At 61.4% G+C, this 20,446-nt stretch overlaps 1 protein-coding gene across 5 annotated transcripts in view; it reads right to left on the minus strand.

Moving 5' to 3' along the window:
* Positions 1-20,446, minus strand: part of LOC130680027 (uncharacterized) — a 323,081-nt gene that overhangs the window by 242,656 nt on the left and 59,979 nt on the right. Inside the window, exon 2 of one of the 5 annotated variants that reach the window (XM_057489929.1) lies at positions 16,083-16,334. The exons of the other annotated variants lie outside the window; for them this stretch is intronic. Coding sequence (XP_057345912.1) covers positions 16,272-16,334 — 63 coding nt within the window. The 3' untranslated portion in view covers positions 16,083-16,271. Of the gene's footprint in view, positions 1-16,082; positions 16,335-20,446 lie in introns of those variants that run through there. 5 annotated transcript variants of the gene reach the window in all.

Below are 20,446 nucleotides of genomic sequence, written 5' to 3' on the forward strand. Positions count from 1 at the left end.
CCTGCCCCCGGCCCGTGCCTCAGGCCCCACCGCACCCTGTTCTGCCAGCGGGCACGTTAAGCCCCAGTGGAGGTTAAGAACTTGGGCCCAGGTTTGAATATTGCCTCCAGCACTGATCAGCTGAAAGGCCTCGGCCAGCCGACCTGCTGGGATCCCCATCCAGAAGATGGGGCCACTAATGGCAGCTGCTTTGCAGACGACATAAACGGTGCAGGAAAGCTGATGCTGGGTGGGGCCCAGCAGCCCTTGGCTGCTCCCATGGGCTACTGAGTATTATGAACAAGCAGAACTGCCCTGCACGCCCACCACCCCCAAGCCCTCTAGGAACTGCCTCAGCAGGCCTGGGGCCATACCGTCTGAGGGTCTTCTCCAGCTCCTGGGTTCACAGCCTGCGTTTGTGTGAGGACAGTCACACAGCAAACCATACCCAGTTCCCACTTGGAGAGTGAGAACTCTCTCTGCTCATCCTCTGCCCCATTCCCAGGGCAGTCGCAGGGGCTCCTAACTGCAGGACTTATCAGAGCCTTCACTGGGTGTATCAGTCTGCTCAGGCTGCCATAACACAGTGCTACGTTCCTGGCGACTTAACCAACAAATGTATTGTCTCCTGGTCCTGGAGGCTGGAAGCCCAAGGTCAGGGTGTCTGCTGAGGCCTCTCTCCTGGGCATGTAGATGTAGATGGCCGTCTTCCCTCACAAGGTTTTCCCTCTGTGTGCATGTGTGTGTGTGTGTGTGTGTGTGTGTGTGTCCTAATCTTAGAAGGATACCAGTCATACTGGATTAGGGCCCACCCAAATGGCCTCATCTGAACTTCATTATCTTGTGAAACACTCTACCTCCACTCTCTCCTGTGGTCCTGTGTGTTAGGGTTTCAATATCTGAACGTGGGGTTTTGGGGGGGGGTGCTGTGCACAATCTAGGCTGCAACACTCTGCTAAGAAGAGGTGGGAACCTCACAGCGTGAATAAGACAGGTGAGGACCCTTCTTTCTGGGGCACAGATGCACGGCCACCCAATCTCCGGGGAATCAGGGAAGTCTTCTTGGAGGAGGTGAGGTGTGAGTTGAGAATGAAAGTGAAGAGAAGTTGGGAACAAAGGGAGAGAAGGGCAAAGTGGGGGCAAAGGTAAGGGAGTGAGGTGGAGGGGAGAGAGTCGAGTAACAAGTTCTGAGAGCCACGCAGGGCCTCAAAGATGGCGGGCCTTGCCCGTGCTGGGGAGATGGGAAACTACAAAAGGCGTCCGACCGGGGGCGGGTGGCGCCCAAGGCTAATGCTGGCAAGAGACTCTGATGGGTTGGGTGCTGGGGGAGGAGGCCCGGGGTGAGTAAGCCGGGTACAGCGCCCCCCGGGGGAGCGCGATGTACTTCCATGCTGTCACCGCTGGGGACGTGGCCGATCCAGGGCCGAAACCAGGAGGGCGCGGACGGAGACAGGACACCCAGGACCCTTCCTTCCCTGCCCACCGAGGACCCGGCCCTGATCTGGAGGGCACCTGCGCACCTCCCAGAAAAGCCTCACACACAGTTCTGGAGGCGGGCTTCACGGGAGCCACCGATCCGGTAGTTCTCCGTCTCGGATGCACGCGAAACTCGTGCCCGCGCAGAAACGTGGATGTGCGAGGTCGTCGGGCGGGCGGGACGAGGAGTGCAGCGGCGAGAGTGGGGTGGCGCAGACCCCTGAGACTGCCCGCCCCGGACGAGCGGCGCCCCGCCCGGCCTCAGCAGGGAAGCCGAGGAAGTGGGAGGGAAGCGGTCTTCAGCTTTAGCCGTGAGACTCGCCTCCCCCGAGAGCCCCGCCTTCCCTGCGGGGCCCGCTGGGGTAGGTGCACGCTGAGCACCAGGGCTCGCTGCCGCTCCGCTTCCCCCGGTTCTTCGACCTCTGGCGCCTGTGACTGGAGCTTGGCCGACCCTAGTGGGTCAGGAGCTACCCAGGATGGCGGGGGCAGGGCCGGGACAGGCTGACTCCTGGGATGGGTAGCCTCGCCTGTTTACTAGACCGAAACCTCAGTGAGGCCCGAGGTCCTTTGTGTTTTTCTTGTAGATTTCTGAAAGTGGTAACAAGTGTAGCAGCAGCAGCAGCAGCAGCAGCAGGGGAAACACCCTGCAAGGCGAAGCGGAGGCCCTGGGTTGCAAGCACTGCCCCCTCGGCTCCTGAGGCCTCTGTGCACCGAGTGGGGCAGTGGGTCTGGACATAAAGGCCTCTGTGGGTCCCCTCTTCTCATTTCCCCAACTTGTTCACGTGCTAGAAGTGGGGGAGGGGCTCTTGAGAAAATTCTGCATGCGAGTATTAAATGCAAGGCTGCCGGCTCCAGCCAGGTGCAAGGAGACACTCCCTTGCTGATTCTAACAGCAACAGTTGCAGAATTTGAACACATAAGCCAAGTCCACTGGAAGTCTGAACCGCAGGTGGCAGTTCCTGTCTTGTCAGCCAGCACTGATATTCCAAGAAACGCTTAGAGCTGTGCTTTTCAACTGGTGGCTACCTTCCCGGAATAAAGTCAGAAACTCTCCCTCAAGACATTTCATGATCTGTGTGGGACTGCTCTTAAGGGAATGCAGTAAGAAATGAATCTGTAATAGAAGAAAAGGGGAATCAAATCTCTGTTCAAAACTGAACACCAGCATTCACCTGAAAGTGAACTCAAGTAGCCCCAGAAACTTTGTAACCACTAACCCGAGGGGGTGGGGGGAGCAGGGCAGTTTCTAATTGTTCTCCAGATTTTCTGCTTCTGAGGATCAGAGATAAAGCTGAAAGCCGATTTTGTTCAACCCTAAGCATCCAGTCCCCAGGGACTGAGGAGGAGCAGAAAAGAAAATCAGAAAGCTAGTGAATCGGTGCAGGAATGTCTGCTTGGACCCCTGCAAGCTGCTACTTCATGTGTCTGCACCCCAGCCCCTCTCCCACGATTTCCCCTGGAAAAGCCCTGACCGCTTGCGTGTCAGGAGGACGGTGGTTCTCTAAGGCAGGAGCCTGCCACTCCCTCGTTTGCTAGCAAGTCAATAAACTATCCTTTCCTTTCCTCAAAACCTTGTCATTGTGTTTTGTGATTTGACCTCAGGGACGAGGACCGGGTCTTGGTATCAGGAGCAGCACCCCCCCCCCCCCCCGACCAAGTGCCCGCAGTGCCGCTCCTTCGGTGTCAGAGGCCACAGGGCCGGGCTGTCAGGGACGCAGAGCTCCCGGCTTCCTCCTTGCTAGCCACAGGGGACTGTGCCGGCCAGGAGGTTCGTGCTGTGTGGCAGGGCAAGTACAAGCCTCTAGAACTCCCTCTGAAGTATATATTGAAAGCAGTACTGCCTTCCAGGAGAGGTTACAGACTGGAGTTCCCAGCAAGGACTTGGAAGAAGTCGGGGTGGTGATTTCCACAAACCCTTATTGGCCTACTCAGAAAACGGACGAATCTTGGAGATGACACCGTGATCGGAGTGTCTCAGATTGCAGCTACTGCTGCACGTGGGGCTTCATCACTTGGTCCCCAAGCACCCAGTGTGTAAGTATTGGTCAGGAAAATGCTCTTTGTTCTCTTCCTGTGAGTAAAGACCAGCAGGGCAGTTAGCTTCCAGCCGGCAAGGAGAGAAAACTATCTCAGAGGCATATCAGACCTCCAGACTTAGGCTGTCATTTAGTCAGAAGGAAACTTCGTCTCCTTTTCCTTCCAGCTGTCACACTGGCCCATCCCAGTGATGGTACTATGCTGATTGGACCCAGTGATCAGGAAGCACAACTTGTCTAAGCATATTGATAGAACACACACCTGTCAGAAGGTGGGAAATAAATCCAACAAAAATTCAGGGGCCTTTCGCCTTATAGAAGTTTCTAGAAGTCTATCTTGTGGGCATGCAAAGCTCTCCCTTCTAAGTTGAAGAATAAGGTGTTGTATCTGCACGCCCTCCAACACACACACACACACACAAAAGAGCACAGCAGCCTGGTGGATCACCTTGGATTTGAGAGGCAGCATAGACCTCATTTCCAGTGTGCTACTCTGACCCATTTACTGATTGGTCTGAAAAGCACCTAGTTTGAGAGCAGCCTGGACCTTTGGAAGGTGGATGCCAGTAGATGGCAACACCTGGATCTCCTCTCATTGCTGCCCCTTCAAGGTGCACACCTGAACATGGCCTAGAGGGGAAGTGACTTGCCCAAGATCACAAGGCCCGGACCCCGGCCTGACTTGCATGGTGTTCCACGCTCCATGCCAAGCCTGGTTGGCATTCTGCCATCTCTGAGTCTGTGAGTGAGACACACGTGACGTCACCCCCCATGCATCCCTGGGGAAGTCCTTAGGGAGGCATGTCTGGCATGACCCTCCCTGTGCAGGTTGGAACGTTGGGCAGCTCCTGGAAGGTGCCATGGCCTCAGCAGGACAGGGAACTGGGGATAAAAAGCGGCCTGAGCTCAGCTCTTGTCTCCTCAGAGCTGGGACCCTGGTGTCACTGCCAAAGAGCGAGGGGAGGGCTCTGGTGGAGATCTGCTTAGTCGTGCAGGGCAAGGGCCAGGAGGGTGGGCAGTCAGCAGCCCAGAGGGGCACGTGGGCGTGTCTGAAGGCAGGGAGGGGCCCAGGAAATGGACCCTCGAAGAAGTGATGTCACTGAAGACACGCCCAGTAGAACCTCAATTGTGACCCGGACGGAACCCAGCTCCTGGTCGCAGACCCCAGTCCTGCTCACTTGACCGGAGGCGCTCGACAGAGCAACATGCGGTCTTGTTCTATGGAACCTTCTGAAGGCGTGGGAGTCAGGGAAGCCGAGAGAGAGAGTCTTCCTGCTCGCTGTGGGCGTTGGCTGAGAGACCACCTCCCAAGCCTCTTTCTGTGTCTCCCGAGGAGCCCCGAGGTAACACAGGGCAGCCCAGAGCGGGCCACTCCAGGGCCAGGCCACTGTGTGACCCATCACGGCTGACCTTCCTGCCGGCCTTTCCTGTGTGTGTGCGGTGGGCGTGGGGCATTGGTGGGACTGAAGGCTGGCCAGGAGGGGGCAGTCAGTGTCACAGCTCTGGTCTAATGATTCAGGACGTGGAGGTGAGTGTGGGGACCAGGTACTTCCACACACACGTTAGTCCTGACCCGGGGGTGTCCTCTCCTTCCCTCAGGGACTGGATGTCTAGGCAGATGGCCCTCTGCGCCTGATCTCAGGGGCACAATTTGTGCCCCACATTGCCCCCTGCGGGGAGGTCCACACAGTCCAGGTGCCTGCTCCCCAGCTACAGGGCACCGGCTTTGCAGAGCTCCACCCTGGGGAGCGAGGAGGAGCTGGTGGATGGACCCACCTACTCCATCTCCCTGGACCTGGGGCAGGCTGCGTACACCCCAGGACCCCATTCCAAGCCTGGTAACCTGCCAGGGCCCTCCCAGGGCTGCCCCACGAGATTGGCCAACAGACCCACTCCAGAGGGCCTGGAACCTCGCTCCCGGGGGCACCCCGTGCCTCTCCTTGCTCGCACCCCAGGGGGCTGGGGGCTCTCGGGTGAGCTGCAAACCTCCCTCGTCCTGGTGGGTCCTGGGTTTCCCACTGACTATATCCCTGCTGCCCCCCTCAGCGTGAACCTGAGCCATCTGTCCATGGGACTGAGGTCCCCAGGCGCAGGGCTCCCCGGACAGGCGCGAGGAGGAAGGGGAGAGAGCGCACAGCGGGAGTGGAACCGGCTCCAAACACCAGCCGGAGCGCTCCCGAGGCCACCCTCCCTCCCGAGGACGCTGGCCAGCCGACCACGGGCCAGCGGCTCCCCCGGTGAGCACCGACCCCCTCCTGGGCCCAGTCAGGCCTCTGCCCACAGCCCGCGGTGTGTCTAGAGCGTCCCCACATGTGTCTGAGCCTCTGCGTGCTCCTCTGACGGGCAGGGTGGCTGGCGGTCAGCCTGCTAGGGTGCCCATGGGGAACACGGGAGGAGCTTAGAGGGGCTCCCCTGGCGCCCGGCAGTGCAGAAAGGACTGCCGGCCAAGCTGGGCCACTTCGGGGCTTACCTCTCTGTACCCGATGAAAGGCCTTTGGCCTCACCCGTCAGTGGCCTGGAGCCTGGCTCATTTGGAAAAGCACATGGGAAGCAGCCTTTTGGAACGGAGGCTTGCGATTCCGTGCGGCTGTGCCCGGTCCTTGTCCTCACCCTGGCCACATGAGGGACCTCTGGGGACAGCAGAGGGGTACCTGAGAAGGTTCTGATAGAACTTCCTTCAGCAACAATAGCTATGCAGGGCCCACTTTGTGCAGACCCTTTGGGGACACTCAGCATAACTGAGTGAAGGAAGCAGACACAGTACTGGGACCCCGGCCCGTGTGGAATCGGGCAGTCACCTCAGGCGTCATCCGCAGGTCACAGCCGGGAAGCGTCACGGGCGATGCCCTCACGGCCGCCTCATGTAACGGGGGGCATGATGGGTCAGAGGAGGAACTGAAAACGTGAGCATTCACTGGGTCCAGAGGGAGCACTGCCCGTGTCACAGAATCGGGGGAGGAGGCGTGTAGGCCTTGAGGCAGGGGGAGCCCAGCAGAGCCCAGCAGGTCACTCATCTTCAGATTCCCATGGGCAGGCTGACGACTGGGGACTTCCTATTCGGGAGGATGGGAGAGGATGGGGACCCAGGACAGACACGCAGGGTCAGGAAGGGGGAGGGGCAGGTGCCCGGACAGGCAGGGGAGTGCACAGCGGCCAGGCCCACACAAGGCAGGGCAGGGAGGGCAGTGTGGGGGGTAAGACCAGGCTTCTCACTCTGCCACCCCCTGGGCTTCCCCCAGCCCCAGGATGGGACGGGCTAGGCGCCTGGCCTGGGAGCCCGAGCATGTGCCCAGCGACGTCCATCTCGTCCAGCTTTCATCCACCCTGGTGGGCCAAGTCCTCCACCACTTGGTCCAGGAGGAGCACCTGGGGCCCACGGTGGCAGAGCTGGAAGGTGAGGGGCTGCGGCCAGGGGACCGTCTAGGGTGGGCTTCCCGGACTGGGGTTCCCTTCAAGGCAGTCAGGGCTCTTCTGGCATTGTGAGGCACGGGGAATCAGGCCCGCGGCGACCCTTCCTCTGTGTCCTGCTCCAGACCCACGGCAGATGCAGCTGGCTCCAGAGACATGGGGAGGGCCGGCGTCGTGGCTAGAGCCCATCCAGGAGCTCCCTGAGACCCCTGTGCTGGAGCGACGGCCGGTGTCACCTGCCTCAGCCCCTGCAGAGCCGGAGGATGTCCCAGCAGCGGCCTCAGCCCAGGGGCCAGGCCCTGAGCTGGAGCCCCATGAGCCTTTGGGCCTGGGCCTCAGGGCACCTGCTGGAATGGCACCAGGCGTGGCAGAGCCAGGTCCAGATCCAGAGCCCACCAGCCCCTGGGACATCCCAGGAGTGGTCTCAGGCCCCGAGCTGGAGCCCCATGAGCTCTTGGACGCGGGGCCCATGGCACAGGGCCTAGCAGAGCTAGAGCTGGACCTGGAGCCCACCAGCCCCTGTGCCGTGAGCACCCGGAATGTGCTGAGGGAGGACGAGCCGCCCATCCTGGCGTTTCCTCCCCGCCTGGTGGGCCAGCAGCTGAGCCTGTGCTTTCTGGTGAGCGGAGCGAGCTCTCGGGGTCGGGGGTGGGCCTTCCCTGTGTCACGGGCTGCCCTAGACCGGCCGTCCCCTGACGTGGACTCCTGTGATCTGGGCCCACGTCCCAGCTTCCCCACGGACTCACCATGTGTCCTGAGAGACTCTCCTCACCCCAAAGCCCTCACTGAACACAGGGGGACAGTAGGGCCGGCCCTCAGGGATCCTTGCAGACCAAAGAGGTGGAGCAGAGGGAAGGTGGGCAGGGCCTGGCCGGGCAGGGAGGGACAGGGCAGGGGAGGGGTGCTCAGGGAGGTGCTGCTAGGGCCTTAGGACCCCGGGACATTGGCCGGGCAGGCCTCCGCAGCCTCTGCACACCAGCGGCCCCCGCCATGGACGTGACTGCGTGGGAGACACAGACACCACCAAAGGCCCTGGGTGGAGTTGTTTCGGGGGAAACTGCACCTGAGTGGGGAGCGGGATCCACGGGGTGGCAGAATGGGAGGCAGATGCCCCAGGACGGGCAGGCGTGAGCTGCCTTGTGCTGCAGGGAGGAGGTGAGTGAGGGTGCCTGCGAGCAGAGCCCCTCCGTTCCCCACCAGTGTGGGGTCCTGTGCATCCGGTCCTGGGCGCCTCAGTGGATGGGGTCTGAAACCTGGACCGCCACGAGGCTCACAGCACGTCCACAGCTGCCTGGGCTCCAGCTCTGACCGGTGACTCCGCCTGGGCACGGGGGCACCAGGGGCACAGCTGGATGACCCTCCCTTGTGATCCCCAGGGGCTGTATAAGGACATTTTGGAATGTAAGAAGTCCATTAAGGAGCAGCCACAGATGGGAGACACTGGGTGCCTGGCTCCCACCATACAGAGGCTCCTGATGGAATGTGACACCTTGATCAATGTGGTCACCACCACCTGCCTCATGACCCCGAGCATGACGGCCCAGGACAGGGCCCGAGTGGTGGAGTTCTGGATCTGGGTGGCCATGGTATGTCACGGGACGGCCCCCGGGGTCCATCCTGGCATCTTGGAAACTGCTCCTCTCCGTTGTCCGCTCTGAGGACGGGTTCCTATGGTCTGCCCTGCACGGTCCCTGGGCCCCTCCTGCCAGGGGTGTGCGGACCTGGACTCGCAGACCCCGGGGGTGGGACAGCCATCCCTGGCCCCTTCCTTGGGTTGAGCCACAGTCCTCCACCCAGGAGGGCTGCTCACCAGGTACCAGGTGTGCTGGGCTCCCTGGGTGTCTGCCCCCTTAAGGACAGGAGTTCATGGGGGGACAGAGGCAGAGAAGCAGGCCACGCTCTCAGCTCTGTCTTCCCTCCCAGGAGAGTCTGAGCCTCAGGAACCACATTGCCCTCCGTGCCATTCTCTCCGCCCTGCAGCGCCCTGCTATTCATCGTCTGCACAGCACCTGGGGTCATGTGTCCTGGTGGGTAGGCCTGTCCCCGGGACCAGGACACCTGAGTGGACAGGGACACCCCTAGGTCTGGCAGTGTCCCTCAGTGGGCTGGGACTTCCTGGGAGGCGGCAGAGCCTAAGGACAGGGATGGCGGGCTCTTGGGGGCCCCTGTGGGTTAGGCCACGGGTTCCGCCGCAGGAATCAGTTCCCTGCAATGTCAGGTGTGGGTTGAAGCCCACTGGAGATCTTGAGCTTGCGTTCTGCAGCAGGAGGTCTCTGCCCCAAGGACAGCGACCTGGCCCAAGGCAGATTCGCTCCCGGGAGAACAGGGAATGGAGGCCCCGGGGGGAAACATGAAGCCCCCTCCGCAGGCCACGGATTCCCAGGGCTCAGGGCCATGGTGGAAAGCCTCCTGCGGGCTAGTGGGCCTTCTAGGATCCCCAGGAAAAGGGGTCGGCCCCGAGACTCTCCGCCTGCTGGCCACATGTGTCCCTCCTCCTCTCCCCTCCCCTTAGCGTCTGCCTGGCGGTATATGAAAAACTGAAAACGCAGGACAAGTGGGTTCACAGGAAGCGGCGGTTCAAGGTAAATGGAGGGTAGAGGTCTGGAAGGGAGGGGTCCTTGGGGCAAGTCCTCTGCCTGCCGTGCTGTGTCCCAGCTGGGGGCCAGACTTGAGAGGGGGGAGCTGATGGCATCCAGTGAGGACCCAGAGAACAGACCCCCGTCAGGGCTGGGGCTGGTGTGGGGTCGGCAGCAGGAGTGGGGCCTGTGGCCAAGCAAGGTCGGCTTGTCCCCTGGGTCCCCTGAGCCTGACACGGCCCCTCTGTGGCCTCGGGCTCCTCATGTGCACATGGAGGGTTGCCGTCAGCCTGGCGGGCGGGCCTCCCAGGTGAGCAGGGTCCAGGGAGCACAAGACGGGCTTCGGCTTTGTGCCCCCCACAGTCATGTGAGGGGAGCCGTGCTGATAGCCAGCTGACAGTGAGTGCTCAGGGCACCCTGGGAGGCAGAGGGACCTCCCCTGACCCTCTCAGGGCGGCGGCCGTGGCCTGGCCCAAGGACCACCATGAGTATGAGTGTGTGCTGGAGCTGGGGTCGCTCTAGGCCGAGAGCCTGCTGGAGGTGGGGACAGCGTAGGTGCCAGGGGGCTCGGGCAAGGCATCCATCCACCACTGTCTGGCTCTGGGAGGCCTCGTGGGAGGGGAGCATGAGCACCTGAGTGTCCTGGACCTTGCAGGAGATGACCTTCACGTTGATGCAAATGCTGTGGGACCGCATGGCACCCGACGTGAGGAAGAGGAAGGTGAGAGAGGCATGGGAAGGGTCGGGGGCGGTGGGGGAGCTCTGCACCTGCCCCTGGTCCCACCACCTCTGAACTGCCGGCACTGGGCTGACCAGGAGGGCGAGAGCAGCTGGGTACAGGGAGAAGTTGGAGGACAGGAGCAGGGCCCACAGGTCCTGGGACTGGCCAAAAGCCAGCCCTGGGAGGGCCCGGGACGGGAGAGCAGGGCGAAGGGAGGGGAGGGAGGCAGCACAGGGTGGTCCAAGGGAGCTGGGGACTGCGGGTGTGGGTTCAGGGGGTGCTCTGTGGGCGCCCCTGAGGCAGGCAGGCGACTCATCACCTCCCCACCCCGGTGGCACAGAGCATGGTCCCCTACCTCGGACTGATCCTGTATGACTTCGTTTACAAACACCTGGAAAATGATGAGGAGGTGAGTGAGCCCAGAGGGGCACAGGGGGGGCAGGATGGTGAGCTTTAGGGAGGAGAGAGCCTCAGTGAGCCCGGAACTCTCAGCACCGGGCCTCCCCTATTCCTGAGAGTCCCCCCTCCACCCCAGGACCTGGGCTTCTTGGAGAGGACTGCCAGAAGGATCTACCTAAGCCCCGGTCCTGGCCCCAGGGCAGGTGGGGCTGAGGGCTCCAGGGGGCAGCACCTGGGCAGGACTGGTCTCCCCCTCAGGCCTTGCCCAGGGGGAGGGATGCTGCTCCTTCAGGGCAGGAAGCACATCGCGGGCTGGCAGTGCCTTCCCGCCTCAGGCCTCAGCTCCCCGGTGCAGTCCCCGCTTCTCGGTAGCCCCGAGCCCAGGCCAGGCCCGGGTGCTGTTTCTGGGCAGTCCTGCCCCTTGGAGGGCCCTGGCGGTCCTCCACCTTGAGAAAGGATGGGGACTTTCCGGCCTCCTTCTGGGCTCAGGGGGCTGTTTCTGATGCACTTTGGTTGCCTTCCTACCAACAAGATCCCCTGAGCAGGACCCTGTCCAGCTCATCCCCTGGGCCTAACGTGTCTTGTGAGAGTGAAGAAACGCAGAGCTCAGGACACTTAAGACTTTGTCAGGTGGGGGCCGGGGTGTGGCGTCAAGGCCACCTTCCTGGAAGAGGAGTTGGAGACCCAACAGTGGGAACGGGCAGGGCTGGATGGCATTGGAAGGAAGGCGGGTTCCCGTGAGCAAAGATCCGGGACCATCCCAGTGCCCCACTCCTCACAGCCCTCCTTCTCTGTACCCCATTCTTGCTCCTCCCCAGTTCGCTCTCCTCCAAAGTGAGATCCTCATGCAGAAGAGGCTGGCCAGGCTGTATAAACTGGAGCCCGATGAGGGCTTCGAGTCCTTTCTCCAGGCCATGGAGCCCCTGGAGCCCCTGGATGAGGAGCAGAGGTGAGGCCGTCCGGAGTGAGGCGTGGGCTGCAGCTGCCGGCGGGCTCTGGGGGAAGGGCGCCCTGCCATGTGGCCCCAGGGGCTCACAGGTGTCCCTCTGTCCTGCAGCTACACCCTGTCCTGCCAGCTGGAGCCCCCAGGCCAGGGGCCCGGCAATAAGGGAGTGTTACAGTTATACAGGTCCCACGTTTAAAATCCTGGCCAGGGCCAGGTGAGTTTCTGGGCTGGGGCGATCGGGAGGGGGTGGGCTGTTCCCCAGCATCAGGGAAGCTTCGGGCCATGCTGGGTGTGGGGGCGTCCTAAAGACTGGTGCAGCTGGAATCCCGCTCCACTGCCGATCGGTTGTGTCAGACTGAAGGGTGGTTCCCCGCCCCCTCTGGGACCCATTTTCCTCTGTGAGTAGGTGATGCCCAGGAGCCTTCCCGAGATAGGGATCCCCCGGGTGCTGGTGATTGACAGGATCCTCCGCACAGGGCCTGGAGCCCAGAGGGCAGTGGGGACGGGGTGGAAGCAGGATAATGGGGGGAACCCCGGATAACCTGCCTCTTCTGATCACCCGTGCGTGGCCCTGTAGCTGCTGTCATCGGGCCCGCGGCCCTGCCGGTGTCCTGGCTGCATGTGGAGGAGAGCTGCTTCCCCTCCGGGCAGGCGGCCCCTGGCGCCCCAGGACCCCAGTCTGCTTGCTGCTCCTCTTCCTCCCGCTGCTCCTCCGGAGCCTCTGCTGGGGCAGCTGCTCTGGCACCTCCTCCGTGGGCCGCCTCGGGCAGCTCCCCGGGCTGCCGCTGCCTCCTCAAGGACCCGTATGTAGCTGCGGCGCACCTGGCCACCTTCGTGCTGGGTCGTGCCCTCTGCTCGTGGCCCGTTGGACAGAGGCGAGCCGCCCCACCGTGTGGAGGCTGTTCCCCTTCGTGCAGCTGGCCTCCCGCCGTGACACCAACTCCTGCCTGGGCGTTTCTAAGGGGTCTAGACTCCTGCGTCCCCACAGTCAATTCCGGAGTTCCCAGGGACCCCGGTTGGAGGGTCCCCAGGCAGTGACCCCACCTCCCCACCCCTCGGCTCCTGCCCAGGTCCTCGCACGTCCTCACTCCGACACGCTTCCTGGATGACCTCAAGATGCTGGGCCAGAAGCTGGACGACTTTCCTCTACCCTGAGCCCCCCCAGCTCCGCCAGAGAAATAAACCGCTGGCGGCTCTCTCCAGGCTCCGCCCACCTCACTTTCCTTCTGAGGGGGCTGGTGGGGCCCGCCTCCCAGGAGTCCCATTCCCCTGCCCCCGGCCCGTGCCTCAGGCCCCACCGCACCCTGTTCTGCCAGCGGGCACGTTAAGCCCCAGTGGAGGTTAAGAACTTGGGCCCAGGTTTGAATATTGCCTCCAGCACTGATCAGCTGAAAGGCCTCGGCCAGCCGACCTGCTGGGATCCCCATCCAGAAGATGGGGCCACTAATGGCAGCTGCTTTGCAGACGACATAAACGGTGCAGGAAAGCTGATGCTGGGTGGGGCCCAGCAGCCCTTGGCTGCTCCCATGGGCTACTGAGTATTATGAACAAGCAGAACTGCCCTGCACGCCCACCACCCCCAAGCCCTCTAGGAACTGCCTCAGCAGGCCTGGGGCCATACCGTCTGAGGGTCTTCTCCAGCTCCTGGGTTCACAGCCTGCGTTTGTGTGAGGACAGTCACACAGCAAACCATACCCAGTTCCCACTTGGAGAGTGAGAACTCTCTCTGCTCATCCTCTGCCCCATTCCCAGGGCAGTCGCAGGGGCTCCTAACTGCAGGACTTATCAGAGCCTTCACTGGGTGTATCAGTCTGCTCAGGCTGCCATAACACAGTGCTACGTTCCTGGCGACTTAACCAACAAATGTATTGTCTCCTGGTCCTGGAGGCTGGAAGCCCAAGGTCAGGGTGTCTGCTGAGGCCTCTCTCCTGGGCATGTAGATGTAGATGGCCGTCTTCCCTCACAAGGTTTTCCCTCTGTGTGCATGTGTGTGTGTGTGTGTGTGTGTGTGTGTGTCCTAATCTTAGAAGGATACCAGTCATACTGGATTAGGGCCCACCCAAATGGCCTCATCTGAACTTCATTATCTTGTGAAACACTCTACCTCCACTCTCTCCTGTGGTCCTGTGTGTTAGGGTTTCAATATCTGAACGTGGGGTTTTGGGGGGGGGTGCTGTGCACAATCTAGGCTGCAACACTCTGCTAAGAAGAGGTGGGAACCTCACAGCGTGAATAAGACAGGTGAGGACCCTTCTTTCTGGGGCACAGATGCACGGCCACCCAATCTCCGGGGAATCAGGGAAGTCTTCTTGGAGGAGGTGAGGTGTGAGTTGAGAATGAAAGTGAAGAGAAGTTGGGAACAAAGGGAGAGAAGGGCAAAGTGGGGGCAAAGGTAAGGGAGTGAGGTGGAGGGGAGAGAGTCGAGTAACAAGTTCTGAGAGCCACGCAGGGCCTCAAAGATGGCGGGCCTTGCCCGTGCTGGGGAGATGGGAAACTACAAAAGGCGTCCGACCGGGGGCGGGTGGCGCCCAAGGCTAATGCTGGCAAGAGACTCTGATGGGTTGGGTGCTGGGGGAGGAGGCCCGGGGTGAGTAAGCCGGGTACAGCGCCCCCCGGGGGAGCGCGATGTACTTCCATGCTGTCACCGCTGGGGACGTGGCCGATCCAGGGCCGAAACCAGGAGGGCGCGGACGGAGACAGGACACCCAGGACCCTTCCTTCCCTGCCCACCGAGGACCCGGCCCTGATCTGGAGGGCACCTGCGCACCTCCCAGAAAAGCCTCACACACAGTTCTGGAGGCGGGCTTCACGGGAGCCACCGATCCGGTAGTTCTCCGTCTCGGATGCACGCGAAACTCGTGCCCGCGCAGAAACGTGGATGTGCGAGGTCGTCGGGCGGGCGGGACGAGGAGTGCAGCGGCGAGAGTGGGGTGGCGCAGACCCCTGAGACTGCCCGCCCCGGACGAGCGGCGCCCCGCCCGGCCTCAGCAGGGAAGCCGAGGAAGTGGGAGGGAAGCGGTCTTCAGCTTTAGCCGTGAGACTCGCCTCCCCCGAGAGCCCCGCCTTCCCTGCGGGGCCCGCTGGGGTAGGTGCACGCTGAGCACCAGGGCTCGCTGCCGCTCCGCTTCCCCCGGTTCTTCGACCTCTGGCGCCTGTGACTGGAGCTTGGCCGACCCTAGTGGGTCAGGAGCTACCCAGGATGGCGGGGGCAGGGCCGGGACAGGCTGACTCCTGGGATGGGTAGCCTCGCCTGTTTACTAGACCGAAACCTCAGTGAGGCCCGAGGTCCTTTGTGTTTTTCTTGTAGATTTCTGAAAGTGGTAACAAGTGTAGCAGCAGCAGCAGCAGCAGCAGCAGGGGAAACACCCTGCAAGGCGAAGCGGAGGCCCTGGGTTGCAAGCACTGCCCCCTCGGCTCCTGAGGCCTCTGTGCACCGAGTGGGGCAGTGGGTCTGGACATAAAGGCCTCTGTGGGTCCCCTCTTCTCATTTCCCCAACTTGTTCACGTGCTAGAAGTGGGGGAGGGGCTCTTGAGAAAATTCTGCATGCGAGTATTAAATGCAAGGCTGCCGGCTCCAGCCAGGTGCAAGGAGACACTCCCTTGCTGATTCTAACAGCAACAGTTGCAGAATTTGAACACATAAGCCAAGTCCACTGGAAGTCTGAACCGCAGGTGGCAGTTCCTGTCTTGTCAGCCAGCACTGATATTCCAAGAAACGCTTAGAGCTGTGCTTTTCAACTGGTGGCTACCTTCCCGGAATAAAGTCAGAAACTCTCCCTCAAGACATTTCATGATCTGTGTGGGACTGCTCTTAAGGGAATGCAGTAAGAAATGAATCTGTAATAGAAGAAAAGGGGAATCAAATCTCTGTTCAAAACTGAACACCAGCATTCACCTGAAAGTGAACTCAAGTAGCCCCAGAAACTTTGTAACCACTAACCCGAGGGGGTGGGGGGAGCAGGGCAGTTTCTAATTGTTCTCCAGATTTTCTGCTTCTGAGGATCAGAGATAAAGCTGAAAGCCGATTTTGTTCAACCCTAAGCATCCAGTCCCCAGGGACTGAGGAGGAGCAGAAAAGAAAATCAGAAAGCTAGTGAATCGGTGCAGGAATGTCTGCTTGGACCCCTGCAAGCTGCTACTTCATGTGTCTGCACCCCAGCCCCTCTCCCACGATTTCCCCTGGAAAAGCCCTGACCGCTTGCGTGTCAGGAGGACGGTGGTTCTCTAAGGCAGGAGCCTGCCACTCCCTCGTTTGCTAGCAAGTCAATAAACTATCCTTTCCTTTCCTCAAAACCTTGTCATTGTGTTTTGTGATTTGACCTCAGGGACGAGGACCGGGTCTTGGTATCAGGAGCAGCACCCCCCCCCCCCCCGACCAAGTGCCCGCAGTGCCGCTCCTTCGGTGTCAGAGGCCACAGGGCCGGGCTGTCAGGGACGCAGAGCTCCCGGCTTCCTCCTTGCTAGCCACAGGGGACTGTGCCGGCCAGGAGGTTCGTGCTGTGTGGCAGGGCAAGTACAAGCCTCTAGAACTCCCTCTGAAGTATATATTGAAAGCAGTACTGCCTTCCAGGAGAGGTTACAGACTGGAGTTCCCAGCAAGGACTTGGAAGAAGTCGGGGTGGTGATTTCCACAAACCCTTATTGGCCTACTCAGAAAACGGACGAATCTTGGAGATGACACCGTGATCGGAGTGTCTCAGATTGCAGCTACTGCTGCACGTGGGGCTTCATCACTTGGTCCCCAAGCACCCAGTGTGTAAGTATTGGTCAGGAAAATGCTCTTTGTTCTCTTCCTGTGAGTAAAGACCAGCAGGGCAGTTAGCTTCCAGCCGGCAAGGAGAGAAAACTATCTCAGAGGCATATCAGACCTCCAGACTTAGGCTGTCATTTAGTCAGAAGGAAACTTCGTCTCCTTTTCCTTCCAGCTGTCACACTGGCCCATCCCAGTGATGGTACTATGCTGATTGGACCCAGTGATCAGGAAGCACAACTTGTCTAAGCATATTGATAGAACACACACCTGTCAGAAGGTGGGAAATAAATCCAACAAAAATTCAGGGGCCTTTCGCCTTATAGAAGTTTCTAGAAGTCTATCTTGTGGGCATGCAAAGCTCTCCCTTCTAAGTTGAAGAATAAGGTGTTGTATCTGCACGCCCTCCAACACACACACACACACACAAAAGAGCACAGCAGCCTGGTGGATCACCTTGGATTTGAGAGGCAGCATAGACCTCATTTCCAGTGTGCTACTCTGACCCATTTACTGATTGGTCTGAAAAGCACCTAGTTTGAGAGCAGCCTGGACCTTTGGAAGGTGGATGCCAGTAGATGGCAACACCTGGATCTCCTCTCATTGCTGCCCCTTCAAGGTGCACACCTGAACATGGCCTAGAGGGGAAGTGACTTGCCCAAGATCACAAGGCCCGGACCCCGGCCTGACTTGCATGGTGTTCCACGCTCCATGCCAAGCCTGGTTGGCATTCTGCCATCTCTGAGTCTGTGAGTGAGACACACGTGACGTCACCCCCCATGCATCCCTGGGGAAGTCCTTAGGGAGGCATGTCTGGCATGACCCTCCCTGTGCAGGTTGGAACGTTGGGCAGCTCCTGGAAGGTGCCATGGCCTCAGCAGGACAGGGAACTGGGGATAAAAAGAGGCCTGAGCTCAGCTCTTGTCTCCTCAGAGCTGGGACCCTGGTGTCACTGCCAAAGAGCGAGGGGAGGGCTCTGGTGGAGATCTGCTTAGTCGTGCAGGGCAAGGGCCAGGAGGGTGGGCAGTCAGCAGCCCAGAGGGGCACGTGGGCGTGTCTGAAGGCAGGGAGGGGCCCAGGAAATGGACCCTCGAAGAAGTGATGTCACTGAAGACACGCCCAGTAGAACCTCAATTGTGACCCGGACGGAACCCAGCTCCTGGTCGCAGACCCCAGTCCTGCTCACTTGACCGGAGGCGCTCGACAGAGCAACATGTGGTCTTGTTCTATGGAACCTTCTGAAGGCGTGGGAGTCAGGGAAGCCGAGAGAGAGAGTCTTCCTGCTCGCTGTGGGCGTTGGCTGAGAGACCACCTCCCAAGCCTCTTTCTGTGTCTCCCGAGGAGCCCCGAGGTAACACAGGGCAGCCCAGAGCGGGCCACTCCAGGGCCAGGCCACTGTGTGACCCATCACGGCTGACCTTCCTGCCGGCCTTTCCTGTGTGTGTGCGGTGGGCGTGGGGCATTGGTGGGACTGAAGGCTGGCCAGGAGGGGGCAGTCAGTGTCACAGCTCTGGTCTAATGATTCAGGACGTGGAGGTGAGTGTGGGGACCAGGTACTTCCACACACACGTTAGTCCTGACCCGGGGGTGTCCTCTCCTTCCCTCAGGGACTGGATGTCTAGGCAGATGGCCCTCTGCGCCTGATCTCAGGGGCACAGTTTGTGCCCCACATTGCCCCCTGCGGGGAGGTCCACACAGTCCAGGTGCCTGCTCCCCAGCTACAGGGCACCGGCTTTGCAGAGCTCCACCCTGGGGAGCGAGGAGGAGCTGGTGGATGGACCCACCTACTCCATCTCCCTGGACCTGGGGCAGGCTGCGTACACCCCAGGACCCCATTCCAAGCCTGGTAACCTGCCAGGGCCCTCCCAGGGCTGCCCCACGAGATTGGCCAACAGACCCACTCCAGAGGGCCTGGAACCTCGCTCCCGGGGGCACCCCGTGCCTCTCCTTGCTCGCACCCCAGGGGGCTGGGGGCTCTCGGGTGAGCTGCAAACCTCCCTCGTCCTGGTGGGTCCTGGGTTTCCCACTGACTATATCCCTGCTGCCCCCCTCAGCGTGAACCTGAGCCATCTGTCCATGGGACTGAGGTCCCCAGGCGCAGGGCTCCCCGGACAGGCGCGAGGAGGAAGGGGAGAGAGCGCACAGCGGGAGTGGAACCGGCTCCAAACACCAGCCGGAGCGCTCCCGAGGCCACCCTCCCTCCCGAGGACGCTGGCCAGCCGACCACGGGCCAGCGGCTCCCCCGGTGAGCACCGACCCCCTCCTGGGCCCAGTCAGGCCTCTGCCCACAGCCCGCGGTGTGTCTAGAGCGTCCCCACATGTGTCTGAGCCTCTGCGTGCTCCTCTGACGGGCAGGGTGGCTGGCGGTCAGCCTGCTAGGGTGCCCATGGGGAACACGGGAGGAGCTTAGAGGGGCTCCCCTGGCGCCCGGCAGTGCAGAAAGGACTGCCGGCCAAGCTGGGCCACTTCGGGGCTTACCTCTCTGTACCCGATGAAAGGCCTTTGGCCTCACCCGTCAGTGGCCTGGAGCCTGGCTCATTTGGAAAAGCACATGGGAAGCAGCCTTTTGGAACGGAGGCTTGCGATTCCGTGCGGCTGTGCCCGGTCCTTGTCCTCACCCTGGCCACATGAGGGACCTCTGGGGACAGCAGAGGGGTACCTGAGAAGGTTCTGATAGAACTTCCTTCAGCAACAATAGCTATGCAGGGCCCACTTTGTGCAGACCCTTTGGGGACACTCAGCATAACTGAGTGAAGGAAGCAGACACAGTACTGGGACCCCGGCCCGTGTGGAATCGGGCAGTCACCTCAGGCGTCATCCGCAGGTCACAGCCGGGAAGCGTCACGGGCGATGCCCTCACGGCCGCCTCATGTAACGGGGGGCATGATGGGTCAGAGGAGGAACTGAAAACGTGAGCATTCACTGGGTCCAGAGGGAGCACTGCCCGTGTCACAGAATCGGGGGAGGAGGCGTGTAGGCCTTGAGGCAGGGGGAGCCCAGCAGAGCCCAGCAGGTCACTCATCTTCAGATTCCCATGGGCAGGCTGACGACTGGGGACTTCCTATTCGGGAGGATGGGAGAGGATGGGGACCCAGGACAGACACGCAGGGTCAGGAAGGGGGAGGGGCAGGTGCCCGGACAGGCAGGGGAGTGCACAGCGGCCAGGCCCACACAAGGCAGGGCAGGGAGGGCAGTGTGGGGGGTAAGACCAGGCTTCTCACTCTGCCACCCCCTGGGCTTCCCCCAGCCCCAGGATGGGACGGGCTAGGCGCCTGGCCTGGGAGCCCGAGCATGTGCCCAGCGACGTCCATCTCGTCCAGCTTTCATCCACCCTGGTGGGCCAAGTCCTCCACCACTTGGTCCAGGACGAGCACCTGGGGCCCACAGTGGCAGAGCTGGAAGGTGAGGGGCTGCGGCCAGGGGACCGTCTAGGGTGGGCTTCCCGGACTGGGGTTCCCTTCAAGGCAGTCAGGGCTCTTCTGGCATTGTGAGGCACGGGGAATCAGGCCCGCGGCGACCCTTCCTCTGTGTCCTGCTCCAGACCCACGGCAGACGCAGCTGGCTCCAGAGACACGGGGAGGGCTGGCTTCGTCGCCTGAGCCCGTCCAGGAGCTCCCTGAGACCCCTGTGCTGGAGCGACGGCCCGTGTCACCTGCCTCAGCCCCTGCAGAGCCGGAGGATGTCCCAGCAGTGGCCTCAGCCCCGCTGGCAGGCCCTGAGCTGGAGCCCCATGAGCCCACAGCAGAGCCCAGCAGGTCACTCATCTTTGGATTCCCACGGACGGGCTGACGACTGGGGACTTCCTATTCGGGAGGATGGGAGAGGATGGGGTCCCAGGACGGACACGCAGGGTCAGGAACGGGGAGGGGCAGGTGCCTGGACAGGCAGGGGAGTGCACAGCGGCCAGGCCCACACAAGGCTGGGCAGGGAGGGCAGTGTGGGGGGTAAGACCAGGCTTCTCACTCTGCCACCCCCTGGGCTTCCCCCAGCCCCAGGATTGGCTGGGCTAGGCGCCTGGCCTGGGAGCCCGAGCATGTGCCCTGCACCATCGATACCAGCCAGCTTTCATCCACCCTGGTGGGCCAAGACCTCCACCACTTGGTCCAGGAGGAGCACCTGGGGCCCACGGTGGCAGAGCTGGAAGGTGAGGGGCTG

Source organism: Manis pentadactyla, chromosome 12 (genome assembly GCF_030020395.1).
Source record: "Manis pentadactyla isolate mManPen7 chromosome 12, mManPen7.hap1, whole genome shotgun sequence".
In the NCBI taxonomy this organism is placed as follows: domain Eukaryota; kingdom Metazoa; phylum Chordata; class Mammalia; order Pholidota; family Manidae; genus Manis; species Manis pentadactyla.